General features: G+C 42.7%; 1 protein-coding gene across 2 annotated transcripts in view; it reads right to left on the bottom strand.

Moving 5' to 3' along the window:
- Window positions 1-7,016: 7,016 nt before the first annotated feature.
- Window positions 7,017-22,703, bottom strand: part of carmil3 (capping protein regulator and myosin 1 linker 3) — a 73,636-nt gene continuing 57,949 nt past the window's right edge. Inside the window, exons 29-40 of one of the 2 annotated variants that reach the window (XM_076744854.1) lie at window positions 21,144-21,269; window positions 20,005-20,071; window positions 19,195-19,382; window positions 18,319-18,398; window positions 14,759-14,878; window positions 13,560-13,728; window positions 12,389-12,755; window positions 10,699-10,805; window positions 10,387-10,600; window positions 10,046-10,117; window positions 9,659-9,778; window positions 7,017-7,802 (exon numbers count right to left, since the gene is read on the bottom strand). In XM_076744854.1, the coding sequence (XP_076600969.1) occupies window positions 7,762-7,802; window positions 9,659-9,778; window positions 10,046-10,117; window positions 10,387-10,600; window positions 10,699-10,805; window positions 12,389-12,755; window positions 13,560-13,728; window positions 14,759-14,878; window positions 18,319-18,398; window positions 19,195-19,382; window positions 20,005-20,071; window positions 21,144-21,269 (1,671 nt within the window). In that variant the 3' untranslated portion in view covers window positions 7,017-7,761. The remainder of the gene's footprint in view (window positions 7,803-9,658; window positions 9,779-10,045; window positions 10,118-10,386; window positions 10,601-10,698; window positions 10,806-12,388; window positions 12,756-13,559; window positions 13,729-14,758; window positions 14,879-18,318; window positions 18,399-19,194; window positions 19,383-20,004; window positions 20,072-21,143; window positions 21,270-22,703) is intronic. The other variant, XM_076744855.1, reaches the window with a different exon arrangement.

Raw genomic sequence — 22,703 nt, forward strand, 5'->3', positions numbered from 1 at the left:
TAGATAAGCTCTTGAACCATAAATTGTGCTAATTGTGACATCATCAACGTAACTTGAAAATGCCAGAATGTGGTGGTGGGATGCATCATTACTCCCACTTTTGTCAAAACCTGATCAACTGTGTCCATGATGCTGCGTGTGAGGGACAGATGGGCAAACAAATGAACAAACATTTGTTCATTCCTTCACCCATCTGTCCCTTTCATGCAGTATCTCACTCAAGTTTAACATCCATGTCCAAATTTCATCTTTGGGGGTGGGTGATAGTGTGGCTTTACACGCTAAGCAAAAAGGTCAGCAAGGCAGCTCAGTTGGAGTTTTGAACAAAGAGTCATCACTAACTATTAACTGTCTATGTTGAATAAAGGCTTTATGGGAATGCTACTGTTTGAGGGGATAGAACAAATCAGCTCTGGTTTTATTAGCACAGCTGCATCTGAATGAGGAGTGGAGAGCAGAAGTCATAGAAAAGGGCTAAAAGGGAAAGATCTAACGTGACAGATGAGGAGAGACAGCCAAGAACACAAGTGATGGGAGGTACAGAGACACAAACTGAGCAATGCAAGGCTCAACTAATTGTGTTTCATTTTCGACACACTGGCCTCCAGCTGAACCGATTCACTATTTTTAGACGCTGTGCCCGACTTCAGGCTATTTTCAGTGCAACCGCTTTAACTCCTCGGCCACAGTATGGATTTACATACATCTGTAGCATTAACATCAATCAATCAAACCAGGATTTCAGAGGAAAGCAGAAAGTAGGAAGAAAAATCTAATTTAAAATTGTGTGGAGAAACATAAGGGAAGAAGATCCTTCAATGCAGGGCATAATGGGTCTTTTGATGGTTGGTATATGAATATTATGACTCATACCTTTAAAGTGACCACACCTATGGGAGATTTTGGAGCGACTGCTAGTCAGCACTCTCAACCACCATCAATCATCAGACCACTAGATGAGGGAATATGGTTTGGAATGAGCGATGAACACTCTTCTTACAAGATATCCCTTGATGGGTCAAAATACCAGCAAACTAATGCGCCACCATCTTATTTAGCATGTTAGTGCTAATTAACATTTGCTACTTAGGACGGTTGAACATCAGCTTGTTAGTATTATCATTGTGAGCATCTTAGCATGCTCGTGTTAGCTCAGACTCGGCTGTGCCTACAATAAGTGCAGCCTCACCGAGCGGCCAGCATGACTGTAGACTCTTAGTCTCGTTGGTCATCTGATTTTTCACCCATCAGTACGTTACAGCTTGGACTTAAGTTCATTATGGAACAGTCAGTATCATATTACCCTTTACACAATCGATGTTTAATCCATAAAGAATTTCAAATCAAAGCAGAAAAAAATCCACTGGTAGCATAATTTGATATGCAGTAGTTTAAACCAGAAATGAGTCCAATGGCCTTCACAGAGGCTATAACATGGCTTTATCTTTATTGTTCTTTTCTAAAGCTAAATAGGTCAAGCTAATGGCTCATCGCTCAACTCCACTGGATAATGCAATCATTGGCAATTGCAGTCATGGGCTCACCCACAAAACTTTAGTGGAGGAGATGCAGGATGCAAAGATCCATAAAATACAATAGAATAGTTGCACACACTGAAATCAGACCTCCCTTCAGCTTTACTGGCAACATTTCAAGCCAGCACTAAGTCTTCCTCAGCACAAATACCCTAGTCAGGGAAATTACATAACAAGATGACCGGTCCCATCATAATCACAAAATCACATTCACGTGTGCCAGGATTTAAATGACACACTTGAATATGAATAAGTGCACAAGCGTAACTCAAAGATGTGTTACAGTCATGCAGTCAGCAGTTCACAAGAGGATCCACTGAAAATATCAAAAAATACAAATTTCATCCTAACAGACCAACATAAAAAAGTCACACTATGCCAAGAATTTTGTGCAGCAGCCATGTGACCCAGGTGTGGACCAGAGGTAGAACATAAAAGCAAATGCAGAGGTCTGAAATGGTTCCGCAGAGCCCCAGGGAAACGTAAAGAGGTTAAATGTATGTGCCTCACTTACTGTGAAGAGTGACCGGCTCAGGGGAAAAGCACCTCCGCTCACCATCAGCTGATGTGCTGCATGAAGAGGAGAAAGAGAGGGCACACACCTGCGTTCCTCCCTGTATCCCCTCCTCCTCTTGACTTATACTGCCCTTTGGCCGCACACACACACACACACACACACACACACACACACATACGGTATACTGATGATGATGTGAAAGTGAGGGAGACTGCACTTTTTTCTCTCTACCCACAAAGTGTCAGGATAATGAAAAGGTGCCGACCCAATGAGCAGCTGACCATATCAATGGAGAGAAATTCAGCGTCACCTCTGAACACTACATGACTGTATGGTGAATAAGAAACCTCAAGACTGCAGCACACAATGATCTTGCTTCTAATGGGAGACCCTCTCTCGACTGAAAAAGAGAAAAGATCCATAAAGGTTTTCAGGGTTTGCTGTGGAAGAACAAGCCTGCAGCAGAGCCCTGACAACCACATCGACCACATCTGGGATAAGTTTGAATACCAACGGAGAGCCAGGTCTTAATCAACATCAGCGTCTGACTACTGCTCCTGTGACTGCGTGGGTGCAAACCACTGCAGGCGGGTTTCAACAAGGCTATGAGTCTACAGTTATGCTAGCTGCTAGCTGAGCGAAATGCTAACGTCAGCAGGCTAACATGCCCACATGACAATGTCAACATGCTGATGTTCAGCAGGTAACTTTTACCTCATTCACCATCTTTGTTTAGCGTGTTCGCATGCAAACATTTGCTAATTGCACCTGACAAAAGGTACAGCTAAGGCTGATGGGAATACCATTGGCTTCCAGTCATTTGCTCTTAAACCAAAGTATTGGACAAATTGAAATTTGTCACCAACCTCACTGGGATTCATCATCTGCGGAACATGAACGTGTGCACCATCCAATAGCTGTTAAGATATTTGGCGGACCAAAGCATTTGACTGAGCGAACTGAAAGGTAGACTTCAGCATCCTTAAAGTGACGCTGCAAGCACGACTATGAAACTCACCAATGGTGTTTTGTTAGGGTGTCCACATATTTTTGGCCACATAGTGTATCTGCAGAATACAACTCTACGGCTTCAAGTTTGAAAGTCCACCTCCCCTCTGCGGCTTGGTTACCTCAGCTGGCTTCTCTCCCTCTAGGTATTTATTTGTCTACAAAATATCTCACTCCCACGAAAACCTAACACTGCCTCAGCTCCTCCAACACTGACCTCACTATCACTTTTTCACTCACACAAACTGACACACACACCTTAACAGAAGGGCACACAAACACATTGAAACTCCCACACAAGTGCGGAAACACCTAGACATGCACACACGGCTTTAATCTCCACTAATTGCCGGCAGTGGGTATTATGAGGCTCCCTTGTTCTCAGGGAAAACAAACAGATACGAGAGGGAGTGAGCAGTGGGGAGGAAAAGGGTGAGAGAGCATTAAGAACAAGGCAGATGCAGAGAGGAGGAGGGAGGGTGAATGATTGCTTCCACCGAGGCCTGCGTGGAAAGTGTCAAACACGCCTCCTCAGATCGTAAAGATGGATGCAAACTGAATAGAAGTCTTTTATGAACCTGAGAGGAAAAACACAGCGACAGCTGCGTCAGTGGGAGATGTCTGAGTCGTTTGGAGTTCAGGATGGAGCCAGAGGAATCCAAGTGTGTGGCGTCGAGTGTGTGGCGTCGTGCTCATTCTTTTAAAGGAGAAATAAAGGTGTGAAGCTCAGCTGTGGCAGGAAAATGGAAACAGTAAAGTTTATGGGTTTACTGGTTCACTTGAAGCTCTGGTTGTTGCCTCTGAGCTGATTTACAGCACAGAGGGTTTAAACCTTAACTCAGTTTAACTGTGTTGTTGTTGTTGGTCTGCGTTTCTGCAGTTTGATTTTTAAATAACTTTTGCAATTTAATCTGCTCCTCTATACAGTAAACAACCACTTAGCCCTCATAGCAAAGTACCTGTACAGTTTACAGCTGACAGATGCTACTAACTGGCACTTTCAGTCCCATCTCTGCAGCAGTATTCATGATCCTGATTAAGTCCCTCAACAAGTGCAGAATGCATGATCGTTCCAGCTTTGCAGATGTGATGATTTGCTGCTTTTCTTTGTTTTATATTATTGTAGATTTAGATAGCTTTGTTGGTTGAATATAAGAAATTTGAAGAAATTTAAGAAAAAAATAAATGTATCTGATAAAATATAGATCAAGTCCAGAGTCAGACATATAATCATACAATCAGAGGTCTGTTGATCTGCATGTGTCACGTTAAGTCCACACTTCTACATTAATGAACAAAAATCATTCTTCGTTTGGTTTTATTTGACCCACACTACGCCACAGACTCGCCCACTTCTCCAAACCTTCATCGAGCTGAAGACTATTTTGCTCGACTTGCGTTAGGAAGATTAAAGACCAAAGCCGCACGAACAACACAAACAAAACCAGTCAGCAGCTAAACAAAGTGGAGCTGCAGCCGAGCTCCTGCTCACAGTATTACCACTGCCTCCAAACGCCACAAATATAATAAACTCTGAGTCGTGACGGTTTAGCTGTACGTCAGCCGGCATTTGCATTCTAATACTTCGAGCACAGTTTTTGCACATGGGATGCACTGAATAAGGACAGGTGCTCTACAGTTAATAGGGCCACTCCTTATAGGCGTGATTAGGACCCTTCAGAGCACCTAGATGTGTTTAAATGAGCGAGTTAATAAAAAATACTTGTATGCAGGTAAAATATAGGTGTTTGGAATAATAGTGGTGACACTGAGCTGACATCTTTTTTTTCCCTGCTGTTATTATATTACCTAACACAGAAGCCTCACCATGCACATGCTGTGTGTCAGGCTTTATCACCTGGTTTTGTGCTGCTCAGTAGGTGCAGCGGCGGAGCGCACTGGCTCATATAAACTCATTACCAGCCATCCACTGTTGACACAGCGAGTCAAATGGCTTGCTGCTGACCCATCTGCTGGTGCCGCACACATGCGACTCACACCAACACAGCGACACACACATACACACGCGCACGCACCACATTCAGAGGAACACACACAAATATTGCAGATATGAATGAGCTTGGAAACACATAACTGAGCACACACCTCACACCATCCGATATGCATCAAGATGAATGAGCTGGAGTGGCCTCTGTTAAAAATATGCACACACACTCACACGTAGTTTTGTTCAAGGGACACTGTGTTTATGCATGGGTGAAGCGTGTGGGTTTACATACATTCAGCTGAGCATATGGTGTGTGGAACTGTGTGTGGATGGAAAGAATGAAGCAAGCTCATCCGGTGACCCGGTGAATGTGAATGCAACACCCCTGGCTGTGATCTGTCCTGGCAGTGTGGGAGATCAGGTGACTGGATGGAGGGAATGAAAAGCTTCTCATTTTCACAGGACAAACAGGCTCAGCATTGTTTGGAAAAACTGATGAACCATCCAGGCCTGTTCACACCTGTGTGACACATGCATGACAGAGAGAGCACGCAACACAGAGGGAGAGCCGACTGTACAGGCCTAATCTGCTGTTTACATGCCAGAGGTAGGAATGATTAAGGAGCAATGTTTATACTGCCAATTAAGTGCTGATCTCATTAGCAAGCTTCCCCAAGACCTTCGAGTGATCCCATTTGCAAAATTAACATCGCATCAGCTGTGTCGTCGTGCATGCGCTGCCTTCATTAATACAGGGACCATTGCTGAGAACCATGGTTACGGTCGTGACAGCACATCATGGCTTGGCAGCGACATGTCATTGGAGCAGTGAGCAGGCGCCTTCAGGCTGGAGGTGTGCTCAGTCTCTGCTGCCATCTGCTGCTCAGAAACAGGAACAATCCAACAAAAGGTGGATCAGGGGTCATCATACCATCAGAAACAATCTGAGCCACCTGTGTCACTATTACACTTAGCAGTTAAGTTTTACTTATACTTTTTCAAATTTTTAACAAAAACTCTTGTTTAGACAGGACTATGGGCTTTTTCTGTTCCTTTTTTTTTGTCCCACGCCCTCCATGTGAAATGTTTCCAATTTCAAGGAGTGCCCCATCAATTAAGTACTGGACATTCGTGAAGTTAGGAGATGCAAAGGAGACAGATTTTTTGAAACAATGGTTCAAATTGAGGCAACAAAGGGTTGAGAAATCGGGACCTGTAGCTCCTGGTATATGTCAAGCTCCACTGATGCTGCATTTGCTCTAACGCAACCATCCTTTCATCAGACGCTTCCCTGCACGGTATATTATACTGAATTAGGAGTGGAATCAATTGACTGACTCCCAACAACGAAGTGAGAGGATTTGCCAAAATTACAATGTTCTTTTTAAAATGAAGCTGTAGCCAAGAGGTGGTTGGCTTATCTTAGCATACAGACTGGAGGCTGGGAAAAACAGCCAACTAGCCACTTCCGTCCTGACTTACTCTGTCTACCAGCACCTCCACCCCTCACTGACACACTATGTGCATGAGATACAACGTGTTAGCGAGGAATAAAAAAAATAATAAACGTGAAAATGAGAAGTTGGGGTTTTAGGGGGAGTTATATGGTGGAACCATTTCTTCGACAGTGACTACAGTGAGCTAACCACCTCATGGCTCCAGCACCATACTTAACAGACATGAGACTGGTATCAAACTCTGCAAAAAAGAGAATGAGTCCAATCTCAAAAGGTTTCAGTACTTCTTTAAAAAAATGTGTTGTTATTAAGCTGAAGCCAAGTGAACCCTGATGATGTGATTATCTGGATCTGAGGTTACTTTCTTGGACCTGACAGAGCTCCCCCAGGGCCCCAGTAGACATTATACAAGCCCTAATGCCCTCCACTAATAGACTGACCTTTATGTGTTCCCTTTAGTGAAATGCAGGTTACTTTCACAGCACAACATTTAATCATTTTCAAAGTATATGCAGAGAAACGCAGCAGAAGCACGATGGCCGATCACCCAATTCCTTGTGTAAAGTCAATTTTATTTATTCTGATTCATAGAAGCATTTTTAGAAAATATACTCATTTTCAGGCCTGCAAAATCAGATTAAACCTGGAAGTGAATCACTGACTGACTTAAATACTCTTGAAGAGATGGGAGTGCTAAGAGCATGAAAACGCATTTCTCAATCATCGACACCAGCATACACCAAAAGCATACTTACAAACACAGTTATCAAATGGTAGATTATCACAAATAAAAACATGATTGTTAACCAGTAGAGTACCACAATGGTTAGTGCAGTTTTATATTCAGTATTTACATCTCCGTCGGAATAAATACAGTACAAACTCACTTAAAGTAGTCACAGATTGTCAGTAAAAGACGGGGAGGGGATGAGAAGACAGAGTGTTTCCATTATTAAATGATTCCGCACAAATGCATAAAACAACAGTTCATGACGAGCAAACTGGAGAGACATTGAACTACCGTGTGTGCTTGTGTGAAACGTACTTTATGTACTGCAGGTCAGAGCTTCCCTTATGCCTGAGAAAAAACCATAGCAAGTGCAACCAGTTAAAAACAGAAAGCATACAGTACATGCATTTTCAGCAACAAATGTTTAAATGGAGTAAAAAGGAAAAACAGCTGCTGTTGAATCTTTGTCAGTTGAGTCCACAAAAGTTTTAAAAGCTCGTCTCTCTCCAGTCCTCCTTGTTCCATTCTTCCCTTCCCAGAAAGCTTCTCCTGCTCCACTGGTAATGTCATAACGCGTCTCTGTTACCAAGCTGGGGGCTTTCATAACCTGAAGAAGCAAATAAAGTGTCAGTGCAGGACTTAAATGCAGCACTAGCATAGATTAGCAATGCATCCGGTGGTTAACAACAGTGACAAACCTCCAGTTAATTATCACCCACACCTTCACTTTCGGCTCGTTGTTTCGGTTTTACAATCCACAGACTCCACTTTTACTAAGACTGTGTCCAGCAGCAGTGACATTTTCAGCAATAAGGTACTAAAAACTCACTGTGCATGGAGTTAATGGCGAGAAGCTAGAAGCTAAACAGACTGACATTTCCCTCGGGGGTTGATGGGAAGCAAAACAGAGCTAAAAGGAGAGTGAATGCTGGACCAGCAGCTGAACACAAACACGACTCCAAATGAATGCTAATGCTGCTGAGTATCTGTGTAAATAGGCAACTGTTTACTAACGACAAGGTTTCTGTTGACAGCAAGTGGCCAAAAAAAATCAGTTCTTGCAGGTTAAAGCTGCACAACTCAATGTTTAATATTAACAATGGAACAAATGACTAAACCCAAACTGTGCAGACTGTGCAGCTCTGCACAGCCTTTGGTCTATTTTGGATCAATGATTTTGGATTTCTGGCACGCAACCCAGCCCTCGGCAATCCTCGTTTCGACCACAGCAGACAGCTGTTTTCAGACAAAAAACAACAACCTCTACATAAATAAACCAACTGTACCTGCTCAGCATCAAACGGCAGAGAGACAACATGACTAACCAGCAAGCAGAGCGCAGGATTTAGCTGATACATGGCAAAAACAGAATGAAATTTGGAGTAACATTCATCAGGTGGGAGAGAACTCCAAATGAATGCTCATGTTGTGTGTGTGCTGGATGTGGAAACACTTTGCCAACAGATTTGCCGTATCAGTTTGATATGTTGATAAGACTGCGTGTCAGATGTGTTTCAGCTTGTTCCACTGCCCCCAAGCAGCCACAGAAAAATCGATCTGCTTTAAGTCTGTCAAACTTGGAATTAGGGGCTAATTGATTTGCCACAAACAGAAAGAATCCCTCCAACACAGACCTCACACTTTGATGTGTTCAGGAAACATGTGACAATCTGCATATTATCAAGTCTCTGCTTGATGCATTAGCCTCCCAAAATTTCAGCAGACAGGGTTCAGAGGAGCACTCGGGTTTCACACTTTCTATATAACTGCTTTCTGTGCCATCATTGGTGATGTGACCCTTTTATCATCCTCACCGTGATGATAACTGAGTCCCCTGCAGCAGGTTTTATATACAGTTCTGTATTACAGAGGTAATTGGCAGGGGTTTTGCCATGTCATTTGTGGCCCTTGAATTGAACTGCCTCAAGGTTTTCATCCTCAGTGCCAGCTCAGTGTAGAACCTGATGATGAATCAGCTATACATGGCTGCCAATTATTGCAATAATGGAACATAGTAGTTTCAAAAAAGAATTAGCTCCAACTAATGCAGGAATGATAAAATGTCTAATAGCACACTTATCCAGGCCGTGTCAGTGTCAGTGTCAGCTGCAATGACACGTTTCTGGAAAACAGCCATCTTCATTTCTTCATTTCTTTCATCAGCCAATTACAAAATACTGGAACAAGCATGCACATAATATGTAGGGTATGACCGATCCATGTGCAGAGAAATGAAAAGTCCACATAGAGTTTGAAACAATAGTTGTAAAATGAAGCAAAATGTTCTTTTGCATTTAATTAAATTCATAAAGATGATGTGAATTTCCTGCAACTTGGAGTAAGATTAAGACAAAAATGGTTTTAAAATAACTTTGTATTCCAATAACCCTCAAGGGTGCAAAACTTTCCCAGTACATGGTTGTCATACCACACATATTTGCAGGAGGGGAGACAGATACATACACCTGGTCCCAGCAGGGCAGTCCAGAGATCTGTTTCTGTACTGGGGGAAACAGGGGTTTTTCACAGGGAATCTGCGATCTGAAGGTCTCTCCAGATCGTAGGGGCTGTCCCGTTCCATGCCTGAGGGGAAATGGCATGAGACAGACACAGAGTGGGGTGTGGGAACAGGAAAGGGCCAGCAAGCTCTGCAGGCTTGGGAGCACATCAAATAAAAAGACTGCGTGCTGCTTTCATTTGATAAAAAATAACAAAGGTATTGCACCATTGTTATGAATCGTGAACAAAACAGCAAGATGTGCACTTGGACAGCCGTGTGTATAACTGAACAGCATGCAGACTGTGCAAATCATATGTGCACAACAGCAGGGGTGCAGAGACAGACAGTACCTATGTCAAACGAGTTGGACTTCCTGGTGTGACGCGATGTCGCCGGAAATCCATTGTGACCCTCTTCCTCGCCTGCTTGGTGGAACGATCACAGCCATCATCATTATCATCATCTGCCCAATCTTATTCTGTCCATATGGCCTTACTGACATCAACAACACAGTGTTCTGTCTGCTGCACGTCTGGCAGTTTATTCTAACTGGAAGAACTTATACATTAGCATCAGCAGCTACCGAGAAAATTCAAGAAAATTACTATTAAGTGCCAAACACAGCGTTTCATTATGACAGCGTCTGACTGCTGTCACTATCCTTCGCTGTGATATAACATTGTTCGAGTACCTTGACTGACAGGATCTGCTGCCTCTGTCCCAGGCTTGGCAGACACTGGTGGGCTTCTCCTCTCGGCCGCCCCCTCCTCTTCAATGACTGGCTGAGCGGGAGGCAAGCTCCTCTGCTCATTGGTTGGTTCTTCACGTGGACTGAGCGGCGAGGTTTTGGGAGAGGTCACCGCCTTCTCCGGGGAGGTCTTGTCTCTTGCGAGGTCGAGACACGGCTGAGGGAGGAACGCAGCATTTGGTTGTGTATCAGCTGTGTGAGAGTTACTATGAAAAGTGTTTTTTTTTTTTTTTTCTTTGCATGCTGTACACATACCTTATTGGGTATGAGGGGACGCTGTCCCTCTGGCCCTCGCGCTCTCTGATTCTCTTCATGCTTTCTTTCGCTCTGGTCTTCTTCTCCCATCAGCCTTCCTGCCTCTTCTGGTGAGACAACAGAGACAACCTTACAATGATCCATCAAAGCTTTGTTTGAACACTAACAGTAAAAACCCTTTAGTATGAATGGTCACAAGCAGCAGGGACACACGTTTCATGTGCACTCTGTAATAATCTAAGTCTTACCTAGGCTGGGGCTGAAATCACTGCCAAAACATGACATGCACAGTATGCTGGCCAGTTGTTTATATGCTTAACTGTCTCCAGTTAAGGGGGAATAAACTGCAGCAGCTATTAATATTTTTTCTGTCCACATATTGCAGCAGTATTTTCAATCAGAGCATAAGGCTGTGCTTTTCTCCATTTTAATGTCAATCTGCAGCTTTTTAAAGGCCTCTAGCTATTGCTCTGACCTTTTAATTCCTTTGAGCCAGAGTGCAGTCTATGGATACCTTTCTAACTGAGGTGGTTTGGCTCATTACAAAGTCTAGTCTTGAAACTAACAATAGGCCATAACAATGGCCCTCTCTCTGTAAAGGCCCTTATAGTTCAGAGCAGCGTACCTTTGGGACGAAGCCAATCACATCTCTGCACACTACTTTATTTCTCATTAAACTCACTTTGAGAGGCTTGTTTTGAACAAATGTTCTTCTAATGATATTGATTTTTTTTTTTTTATAGTATGATGACTTTTTATTTGGCGTCTTCTGAGCTTTTTCCCAAGAGTTTAAACTCTGTAAACAGTGAGACAAATATGTATCAGCTGACATTCACATGTTTCTTTGTGCGTGTAGATCTGATAAAGCATCATAAATGTAATGTTATCACATGTAATTCAGTCAGTTGAGGGCCCCTACATGATTGAAAAGGGTGCCATATGCTGCATTTTAAGATCAGCAAATGTATTTTGAAAAAACTGTGTAAATACACAGATCTAGCTGGCTTTCTTCATCGTTTGTTTACAGGATTATACCACAGGTATCACAGTTTATCTGACTTCTAACCAAATCTGCTACATCGTTTATGGCACATTGCTTATCAGAGCAGCTTTATGTTCATTACAATCATGTGCTCTAAATTTAAAATACTGTTTAATTCTAAATTAAATGGCGTTCATCAAATAATGCTGTCAAATGTTCCGTATGTAATTTGCACAAAAACAATGCAATGCAGTCTGCAAAGGTCATTTCCTCAAGATTACATAAACAGCAATGAGAAATGAAAAGTCTGCGGAAATATTTGAAACAAAGTAAAGTAAGAATGACCTTTGAAAACTGTCATTTTCTGTATTAAATATACTGTATTACAGTATGTATAGATAATGCAGTAAAGAGTCTGACTTTACATTATTCCTACATGAATGCAGGACAAAATCATGCTTGGAATTATGCATCACCGCATCAGTTTACTGTTCGTTCTTCATCAAACCTAAGAAACTGAAATGACTTGCATGTTTAACCATCTACAGTGAGATACAATAATAATGAAATGCAGGAAAGCATTAAAACCACAGTTCACACTACTGCAACAGGTACTCAACACATTGCAACACTTCGACATTGATCAAAAGGAAAGAAATTGTATTTCTTCTATGGCAGCAACTTCACTTGCTGTCTCAGTTGCAGTACCTAAGCTCTCCTGCAGGTGTCTCTGTCTCATCGCAGCCAGACTGGGCTTGGAGCTCTGTGGAGGTGGCTCTGGCCTCGGTCCACAGGGGGCCACGCTTCCAACGCCACTCTGTCTGTCCTCCTCTGTGTCAGTCCGCGAGTCTGTCAGGGGTACGATCCTCTCCTGCCTGCCTGTCTCCATCTGTCTGTCCGTCTGTTGTTTGGAGGACACCACGTGGCCGTTACTCCGAGTATCTGCAGGGGCATCTGAGATGGTGGTTGATCTGTCAGTATCGTCTGTCACTTTGATGTCACAGGTGCTGCTCCCATCTGAGTCCTCGATCTCTGCCCCGATGCAGCTGTACACCATGCTGACCAGGTCTGTGGACTGCACAAAGACAAAAGAAATGATCGATTAATTGAGTCCGCAACCCCTAAAAAAGTCAGATCTTTGACTTCACATACCTTTGCATGATACTGTATACAGACTAGGCTTGCCTGTTGCTGATGATGCACTGAATCATTCAACTGTGTACTCGTAGCAGTGAGGAGAGTGAAAGCTATGATTAAAAGGTGCAACTCTAATGAATTCAATTACAGCAAAATTAAATTATCCCTCAATTTTGCTGAGGATGTCTTCAAATCCCCACATGGATCAGAGAGGATCCCTGGACTCTACTTTAAGAACCAAAGGGATTTGGATGACTCCAACTCTGTGTGTGCGTGCGTATTTGGGCAGAGATTTAAAATAGGCCATATAGTCCTCCACACCTCTGATGAGCTGCTGAAGTACAACACAGAAAAAGGCTGCGAATAGCAGGTGGTGGGCACAGCACGCACTGTGACGAGCCATGCTAACCTACAGGACCTGGGAGCAGGATGCTCACGTTCTGGATAGCTATTTCTGAGTAAGACTGGAGGCAGACAGAAGCGATTGAAAGAGTCACACACTTACTTTAAACTGTTTGCTGTGCCAGATTGGTGCACTGCTCCACAAAGGGAATAACACAACGTGAGCCACAATGTTTCGGCGATTTGGAAGCAAAGATGCACTTCAACAAAAGGTGACGCATTACAAGCTCTGCCAATGGTGTGAAATGCCACCGCACGTCCCCCCCGGAGCTGCACAGGGAACCCCTGTCAGGAGCCACTTGGATTTTTGGATTTCTAGCTGAACTGTGGTCGCACCCACCTGTCTTTGGATGAGGCAGGGGGGGCTGGCGGCCCTCATCCCATGGACAGGTACGCCCTGCGTCGGCCGAGGTGAAGGCATGTTCCCGTTTGCTCCGGGAACAGTGCTCTCCGGTCTCCCAGCGTCCTTAGGGTGCTGAATCATTGAGTAGACATTTTCTAAGGCGCTGCTGCAACAGACAGAAAACACAAGGTATTTTGATGAGCGGACATTAACAGGCTGTGAACTGTGAGGAGCGGGATGTGAAGTGTCAGGTGACCTAACTTGTCCTTAAATCGACTTACTGGCTACATTATTAATATTGAGCATAAGAAATCTGTATTCATTATTAACAAATACAGACACAATGTACCATGTAGCACAAACACATACGTCCTATGTCAGTGAATACATCTATGGGCCAGAGGCTGTTAGGTTTCCACATTCACACACTGTGCTGTTGTAGAAAGGCCAAAGAAATGGATGCAGAGGGTAGCCAATGCACCGACAAGCTCTTTGATTGCTTAGCAACAACGTGCGGATGAAACACAACAACACACGGTAAATTGTTTTGAAGAAGCCGTTTCTATCTATAGCTGGCTTCCAGATGAGTCATGTGGGCCTTTATGATTCTCTGTCAGACAGCTGTAGGTTACTGGTCGCCTTGTAAGAGTGTCACTCCTGCACCACGGCCAGGCTGTTAACCAGCAGAGGCGATTGCGTCACCCATTTTTAGCCTTGCCACAATTCCTCTAAGCTGAATTTATAAGCACCTCGGTCAGCTGAAACGCGCGCTGTAGCTCTCACTGAGTGCCTTTTTCTCCTCCGTTTGGTGTAACTCCTTTTAATGGCAAAGTTTACAAAGAGTGCCGACTGAGCGCGAGTTCCTTCCCTCAGCTATTAATCTGTGTAATTCATTTTTTAAAACAGGTTTGCCACCTTGAACTTCTTCCCTCTTCGCAATACTGCCGTCTACTTTGTAACTATGACGGCGTTATGTAACAGCAGCTTAAATGTATGCAATGCCATGAATTGGAAGCAAAGGGAAACAGTTGGAGACAGCGAGATATTTTCTTCCATTAAAATATTTATGAAGCTATGACGTGACGTTAATGCCCTGCGCTGGATTAATTTAACAGCCATCTTATTCTCCGGGTCTGTGCACTTAAACGTTAACTTTCCTCCCTTCCTTCCACTCCGCCCCTGAGCTGCAGACTTACTCTGAGTCCTGATTAGAGATGGTGGAGTTGCGGTTCTTGCGGAAGCCGGAGAAAATGGACAACACGCTGCGCCTTTTCTTTCTCCTCAGTGACTGGGCCTGATGGAGGGATGACAGCTGACTAAAGGGTTGAGAAAGAGGAGAAATGTGAGAGGTTATTGGTACAAGCAGAGGAAAAGGAAGGTTGGACAGTAGGGTCAGAGGTAGACATTATTTAGGTGAGGTTATACTATTAATACATTAAATATTACATATATACACACATTCTATACAAGTCATCATTGACTAACAGTCCAGTGTTGACAGCTGATTATAATATATATATATATTTGTTATATGCACAACAACTCCAGTGTTGGCAATGAAATTCTTGTTCATTCTTGCTATGCTAATGAACCATTTGACAATAACAGACTTTACTCGGGCTGGGTCTGTGCAGATGGTTTAATATATTTGACAGAAGGCATAGTTTCTGCTCCCTCAATCAATCTTTTTTTTAGCACACACTGTCAGCCGTACAACTGTTGGGGAGCTGCTACCTCTGTGTTATTTTCTTATACTCTCACTGAACATTTTTAAGCAATAACGTGCCCAAACGAAGCACTGTACTGTGCTACTCATGTCAATGTAATGACACTGTGTGGAAGAATCGTTTACGCAGTACAGTACTGTTTCCACATGTAATCTGTAGTTTTAAAATCAGCTGGTGCAGTATTAGCCTGTAGGTGGAGGAGGCAAAACCTCTGTTTATTTTCATAGAACCCTTAGCCTCTCTTCTTTACTAGTGTCTCGTATAGTATATTTATCATGTAGTTTTAACTTTGTTTTTATTTGCTACTTGTTTTACACATATTTGATATATGCTGTATACATACAGTATACTTAAGCATAGATTTTATTTTGGTGATACGCTAAAAGCTCGGGCCAAGTGCTGCAACGGTTCATTACTTGGTCACTTAGGCGCAATGAAAACAAGCTGTAAACACAACGTAAACATTAATACATGATTGCTTTTCTAGCTGACAGGGAAAGCCTGTTCATTAACTGTTTCTACATCCAGTTGCACAGTATTATTATTAGAGTCGCGTTTCTGTCCACTTGAAGAATGACGAAGAATATCCGTTTTTGGTCTCCACAAACTTCTGAGGGGATTATCTGAATTTTTAAGCTGCTAAATTCTTCAATATGTTCACAGCTTGTGGCTAACTTTGTCCGTCTGCCATTTGGCGCCGGGTGTGTTTTTATAGCTCATTCAGTGAAACTAGCCACCTGCTGCGGGCCTGAAAACCAAAACAATGAGCTAAATGATGCTGTTTATCTGTGGATTCATCACATTTATGTAGAAGTAGTCATGTGAACCATTAGTTATTCAAAAACATTGATTCTAGTCACTTTAAAGTGACCTAAAAGGATACAATCATCACTGGATCACAATATTAAACACAGTGCTTTATTGGAATTGATTATGTTTGAAGAATGCTTTCACATCTTGTGTCACTGACTACAAACACTGAAATCTGGGTTAGATGACTTGTTTTAATGATCTGAATATGCAGACAATCACTACTGTTTTTCATACAGAGAAAGCACACAAACGTGCGTTGCCACCGTACAGTTTCAAAGAAAATTTGTTTTTAAGGCTGGGCTTTGAGATCAGTCATCTGGAATATGGTCTAGTGATTTAACAAATGGAGCTACAAATGAGCCTTACATTGAGCAGAACTGGAACCTCTCGACTACATCTGTGCCCAAATACTCTGAGAGCATGCTGTTCATTCACCATTGACTGATGCACAAAAACATTTCAGAGAAGGGCATCTACTCGTCCTGATTTGAATGCATGAGTATGACCTCATCAGCAGCATACAGGAGGGACCTTGTCTTATATGTAGGTGTGTAGTAATATATTGCTTTTTTTTTTATGCAGCAGGTTGAGAAGTACTATTCTATGCCCAGAGCAGATGTACCCTGTAGTAGACATAGTGCATCTCACCCACTGGAACCAATTTGATTCACATCTTCATACACAATTAATTTGATGCATCTAGATACATGTTAAGCATCCACAGTATTTCTATCATTCATGTCAGCATGATCTGGGTGAAATGTATGAAATGATTCTGTCCAATTCAATACAACGTGACAGACCACTGATAATATTTCCATTTTAATTACACTGATATAGTATTGAAGCACACTGCATTCACCAACGGGGAAAAATATCATCTCATCAGTATCAATTCTAGTTCTCGAAATTGTTTCTCAGTGTTTCATGATTAGAATGTAGTGTCTTGTAATCATGAGGACACATTTTCATAATTCGGAAATCTTTAAGTGATAATTATGATAAAAACCATCCAATATAAATGCTGACAAAGATCAGTCACCCTTTCAGAAGATGGACTTTAATGCCAGTTGCTGTTATTTTACTGACTATTCGTCATGTTAACATTCATACTGTGGGTAAACACTGGCCATGAATCTTGACTTTAACCTGCATTATCTCGGGGCCTGCTGGGAGGCAGCAGTAGGGCTGAATTATTACTTTTTAACCTGACAGAGCAAAGATGTTCGCAAACAGTTCCTTATTTACACACCTAGCAGCTACTTAGCACTTGATTTTGTTGTTGCTTTGCGATGGCCACCTGGTAAGGTCTAAGCTTCACTCCCCCTTTAGCTCTGTTTTTAGTCTCCGCTAACACCTGACCAACATATCCGACTCTTCAGTTGTTAAATGCCACCAGTTAGTTGCTAACTGTGTGTTTCTGCTGTTAAAGCTGCCCTGTGGGGTTGTCTCGTAAACACAAACAGTTTGTCTTTACATTCAGTGTTACTCACCCAACGTGTGTGTTATGTTGCATTTCTTTGCGTGTTACTGCCTCCTGTATGTCCATATGTGTGTTTGAGCACAATAACAAACAAAATATGGACCCTTTCTCGGAATGTATATTTTATTTCTATATACTGTATATATATATATGGACACATTTTTTTTCTCTTCTAATTGCACTACATGTTAAATCTCTTCTATCTCTTCTATTCTTGTAGGGAGCACCTGTAACGAAAACAATTTCCCCTCGGGGATCAATAAAGTATTTCTGATTCTGATTCTTACATAAAAACAATGCTCCATAGCACTACTAGTGGTCAAAAACTCCACAGGGTACCTTTAAGTGCTGGGCATACAGCAGCATATAACGAGTTTTTAGCTGTGGCCATGAAACCAAAACAATGAGCTAAAAGAGGCTAAAACGAACAAGAGCTGAGGGGACTGCAGAGTCATGTGCTCATTCATCGTGGGTTCACCATTACAGAGACCCTTTTCAATGATGAGGAGTCATCTGATCCATTTTTCAGATAAAAATATTGACCCTGGCTGCTTTGAGGTTGCTCTAGTAATCTACCAGCTCCAGCCACCAGCACTGTTTTGTGGGAGTACAGGTCCTTTAATGTTGGTGCTTTCATTCGTGTATGTGTGTCATCCTCTGGGGCCGCTGTAGTAACGACACATCTACTGCATTTTTAAACCACTACAAAAATAAAACCAGTTCTATGAGCTACCTGTCGGGTAGAACTCTCTTGCTGTAGAAATCAGGCAGTCCATCCTCCAGCATATTGACTCCTCCGTTCTCTGAGCAATGCTACACACACACACACACACACACACACACACACACAAACAACAGGAAACAGATAGAATAACAGGATAGCAAAGATCAATCCACCATGTCGACAAAAAGCTGAAAGGCTGACAAAAGGTATTATCATTTCAAATGGCTGGCTGGCTGGCAAAACCGAATCCACTGCCAACAGAAGTCTGTTTGTAAAACAACTCCTCATCATGCTGCCCTAACTGGGTTTGTACCGATTTAGAAAAAGCTTTTACTGAGTCGCAAAACAAACAAGTTGCTAAGTTAGAGGCTGCCCCGCAGCCCCTGGGAGATGGTTGTGCATGATTAACATTTGAGTCACAAAGACACATGTGACAGCTTCCAACTTTAAAAAGGATCGTATTTTTGGAAAGTGCCACTGGCATGGAAAACAAGATAAATAAGAAAAGTTCACACAAAGCCGTCAAAAGATTTAAAAAACCTATACATGTTGGCTCTGCTCTCTCACCTCTACACCTCCCTGAGCTCTTTTGTGGAAGCACATGGACTGAACTTCACACTCAAAAATGGGGCAGTTAAACATGATGTCACTGGCACAATAACACCTCCTTTACCTTCTAGGTGTCATAAAAAAGGGCCAGGTTGCATTTTAAAAGTGGCAGCTGTGTTAGAATCAGGTGAGGATACAAATCTCATACATCTGTTTATGGCGACTGCCCTGCAGAGATTTCCATCACAGGAAGCTCGAGGGAAAAGATGATTCCTTGCAGACTTCAGCTCATAACGAGGTCAAAGGTCACTGCCATGCTATTTGCCATCAACTTACAGATTCTGGGGGAAGGTGCCCTGCTCTGTGTCTCCGGGGTGGGCGAGGCCTGACGTGGGTCACGTGACGCAAGGGCGAGCCATTGGTGGGGAGGGTGGACAGACACTCCCATGATGCAGAGTGGGCTAGAGGGGCTGAGTGCGGTGGAGCAGAGGGGGTAGGGGAGGGACTGGCCTCATCACCGAGACCTACAACAAGACGGGGAAGGATAGTGATGAAATCAAACTTCTTTTCGTCTTTTCGGCCAGCACATGAACCAGTTTTAAAATCCTCTTTGATTCAATTAGACAGACTGAAGTTGCAATCAAATAATGACTTATGAAAGAGTTCTTAGATTCCATTTTTTCACATTGGAACCTTTTATATGGCCATTTTTAGTGTAAAAAAAACCCCCCTAAAAACTAAAATAAAATAAAGACCAAATGCCCATAGCCACGCTAGCTGCCCCACGAGGCAGAAAATTAATGAAATGGAAAGGTAACTCTGCTCTTCTTGGACCATTAGCACTAATGGGGCAAAAAATGTCAAGTTTGGACTGAGGGCAGACTCAGAGACAAGGCCGTGTAATTAAATAAATGAACTCAAAAAATTTAATCCTTCAATTCTGAAGAGATGACATGCTAAATTAAATACACTAGTTAATAAACAATTGCTATTAGCATTAGAGAAAAGTTAAAGCAGGCGTGGCTGAAGAAAGCACGGTGCTTCAACTACTCATTTTATGACCCTGACCCTGATATAACGTTAAATCCATCGTGTTATATGAGCACTTCAGGGCAATTAGCTGTGCATGGAGGCACAAAAACTCACTCAGTCTGGTGGAGACGGGACGAATTCTTCTAGTTCTGGAGCTCCGCTTCTTAATAGCCATTGTGTCCTTTTGTCAAAGGAAATAAATGTATAATGAGCAGTGACTTGTTACCTCCAGTACATTTTGAAGCATTAGCGGAAATGTCTTTAACAACCAACAACAACAAAAAGGAAATCACTTTGGTTGCATTCCAACACAAAACAGGAAAGTGGAGAAAAAGCTTTGAGAAATTTGGGACAAAGTGGAGGGAAAGAAAAGCTGGAGAGGAAACCACTCAGCATGTTCATCCTCTTCAGAAAAAGAAAGAACAAACACAACACAAACACAAGGGTGAAGAGGGAGAAACCAGCATCTTCTTTCAAGTAGGAAGCTAAAGGGATTCTGGGAAATGTGGTCCTAATTTTGACAAACACTGAAAGACAATAAAAAAGTGTTTGGGGACAGAGGAGCCATACTAGCAAACACCATTAACATGTTAATGTGGGCGGCTGTGGCTCAGGGGGCGGAGCGGTCCTCCACTCGTCAGGAGGTCGGTGGTTTGATTCCTGGTGCCTGCAGAATCCTTGGGCAAGATACCGAGTCCCAAATTGCTCCTGATGTGTGTGAATGGTTATTGTTTATTGAGCAGGTGGCATCTTGCCACCAGTGTGTGAACGCTGGCTGCTGCTGTGAAGCGCTTTGAGTGGCTGATGAGACGAGAGAAGCGCTACATAAATACAGTCTATTGACCCTTTAATGCAGGACTGCAACACATGATCATTTTCGATTAATGTATTGGTCTTTGTTTTGCTTGATTAATTCTATAAATCTATAAAAATGTCAACGTTCTAAGAGGCCGGGGAGACATTTTCAAATTGCTGTCTTTGTCCCTTCAACAGCCCAAAATCTGGTAGTACTCAATAATAGGATTTGCTGCAGAGGAAAAGTAGCAAACTGTCACATTTCAGAGGCTTTAACTGCTGAATGTTTCTCACTTTTGCTTGAGAAATTGTTATTCATTTGGTGCAAACCAGCTAACTGATTCTACTGTATCAGTTCCATGTTTGGGATGAATAATCCTACATGTTTGCCTTGGAATAAAAAGAACTATTCACTTTCCGAGCACACACACATTGCTGGCATATGCTGAGACACTTACTATCCCCAGGTTGACGCCGAGGTCCTCATCAGGAAATTCTAGAGACTCGATTATCCTGGACTGTCTGACAGTGCGTCTGCCCGTCCCAACGTCATCCCAACGCTTCGCCTGAGACACTTGCCGCAGCTGATGCAACACACACATCAAACGCACAGGGACACACACACACACACACACACACACACACACACACACACACACAGTGATGACACCTGGAACAATCTCCTTCAACACAATCTCAGAGGAGAAGTGCGTCTGCCCTTGTAGCCAAGAAGCTCCCACACAAAGCAAAGGGTACCTTGCTGTAGTTTGCAAAGACCATGAAAAATATGACTGAAATACAATAGCTTGATAATCAAAGTGGAGTGAGGCATGATAGAGGACAAACTGGCACTGCAGCGAAACAGAGAAAGGAAAACGAAATGTAACAGGAGAGGCGGTGAAGGGAATGCAAAACAGAGCAGGGCAGGCGCTGTTATTGCCAGAAGTCTATTTTTGCCTCCTTTTCCACCGGCTTCATTTTAAACAATTTCATTTTATGGAGAGGAGAACCTGCAGGGTTTAATCGTGGCCTTAACTGCCTCACATCGAGCTGTTATGTTGTTTCTAAGTGCAATATTCTCCTAAAAAAAGCTGCTGCGCACTTAGAACGCTTCATCCCGATGTGGTAATGACACGCAGCAGCTCGAACGCCGTGCCTACTTCAATCACTTAAAGATACTACAAATTAAAGATACACAGATTTTAATAGGTCCTCCAAGCCTTCCATAAGAGACCACAGAGTAATAATGAGCTTCTGCGCTTCAATCTAATTGCACTACTCCTGTTCCTTAACAAAATTATAACATTCCTAACATTTACTAAGAGTGGAATCTGGAGGCATTTCTGAGCTGGCTCTGCAGCACTCTGGTTGAAAATCTGTGTCTGGAGGTCGAGTTTACATTTTATCGGTAATGCACTACATAACACTGATGTACTCCATAGTTAAGAGTAAAACTGGAGGACATGCTTTGAAAATTCAGCTTTGAGTGTTCAGATGAATCCCTGACTCATATTGTAAAAAAATATTGACTCACAAACTGAAATCATATTGTGCGCGCGCACATACACACACACACACACACACACACACACACACACACACACACACACACACGCTGCACAAATCAGTGAGTGTTGATGGTACTGAATGCTGCTGCAGTAGGTTACTCATGGATGATTATTATTTGTATAAAAGCAATAAAAATGAATTGTTTTTGGTGAGCAGCGAGAAAATATATTAGATTCAGAAACACAGAGAGCAAAGTGTGGCAACAATCCGGCCAATGAGAAGAGGTCTGAGGCAGAGGGCGTGGCTGCATCACCTCTAACATACCTGAAGGCGGAGCTTGGCTCGATTTAAGCGTGTCATTCTTTGAGATGCTTTAAAGCTCCTCAGACTCCTCACAAATTTACTTTGAGGTCACAGATTTTTATCCACAAACTTAAAGGAATCGCTCAACATTTTTTGCTTAGTCACTTTTCCGCTGAGAGTCTTGTCGTCACTGTGCAAAGTTCTCC

The sequence above is a fragment of the Chaetodon auriga genome, chromosome 12 (genome assembly GCF_051107435.1).
Source record: "Chaetodon auriga isolate fChaAug3 chromosome 12, fChaAug3.hap1, whole genome shotgun sequence".
Classification (NCBI taxonomy): Eukaryota; Metazoa; Chordata; class Actinopteri; order Chaetodontiformes; family Chaetodontidae; genus Chaetodon; species Chaetodon auriga.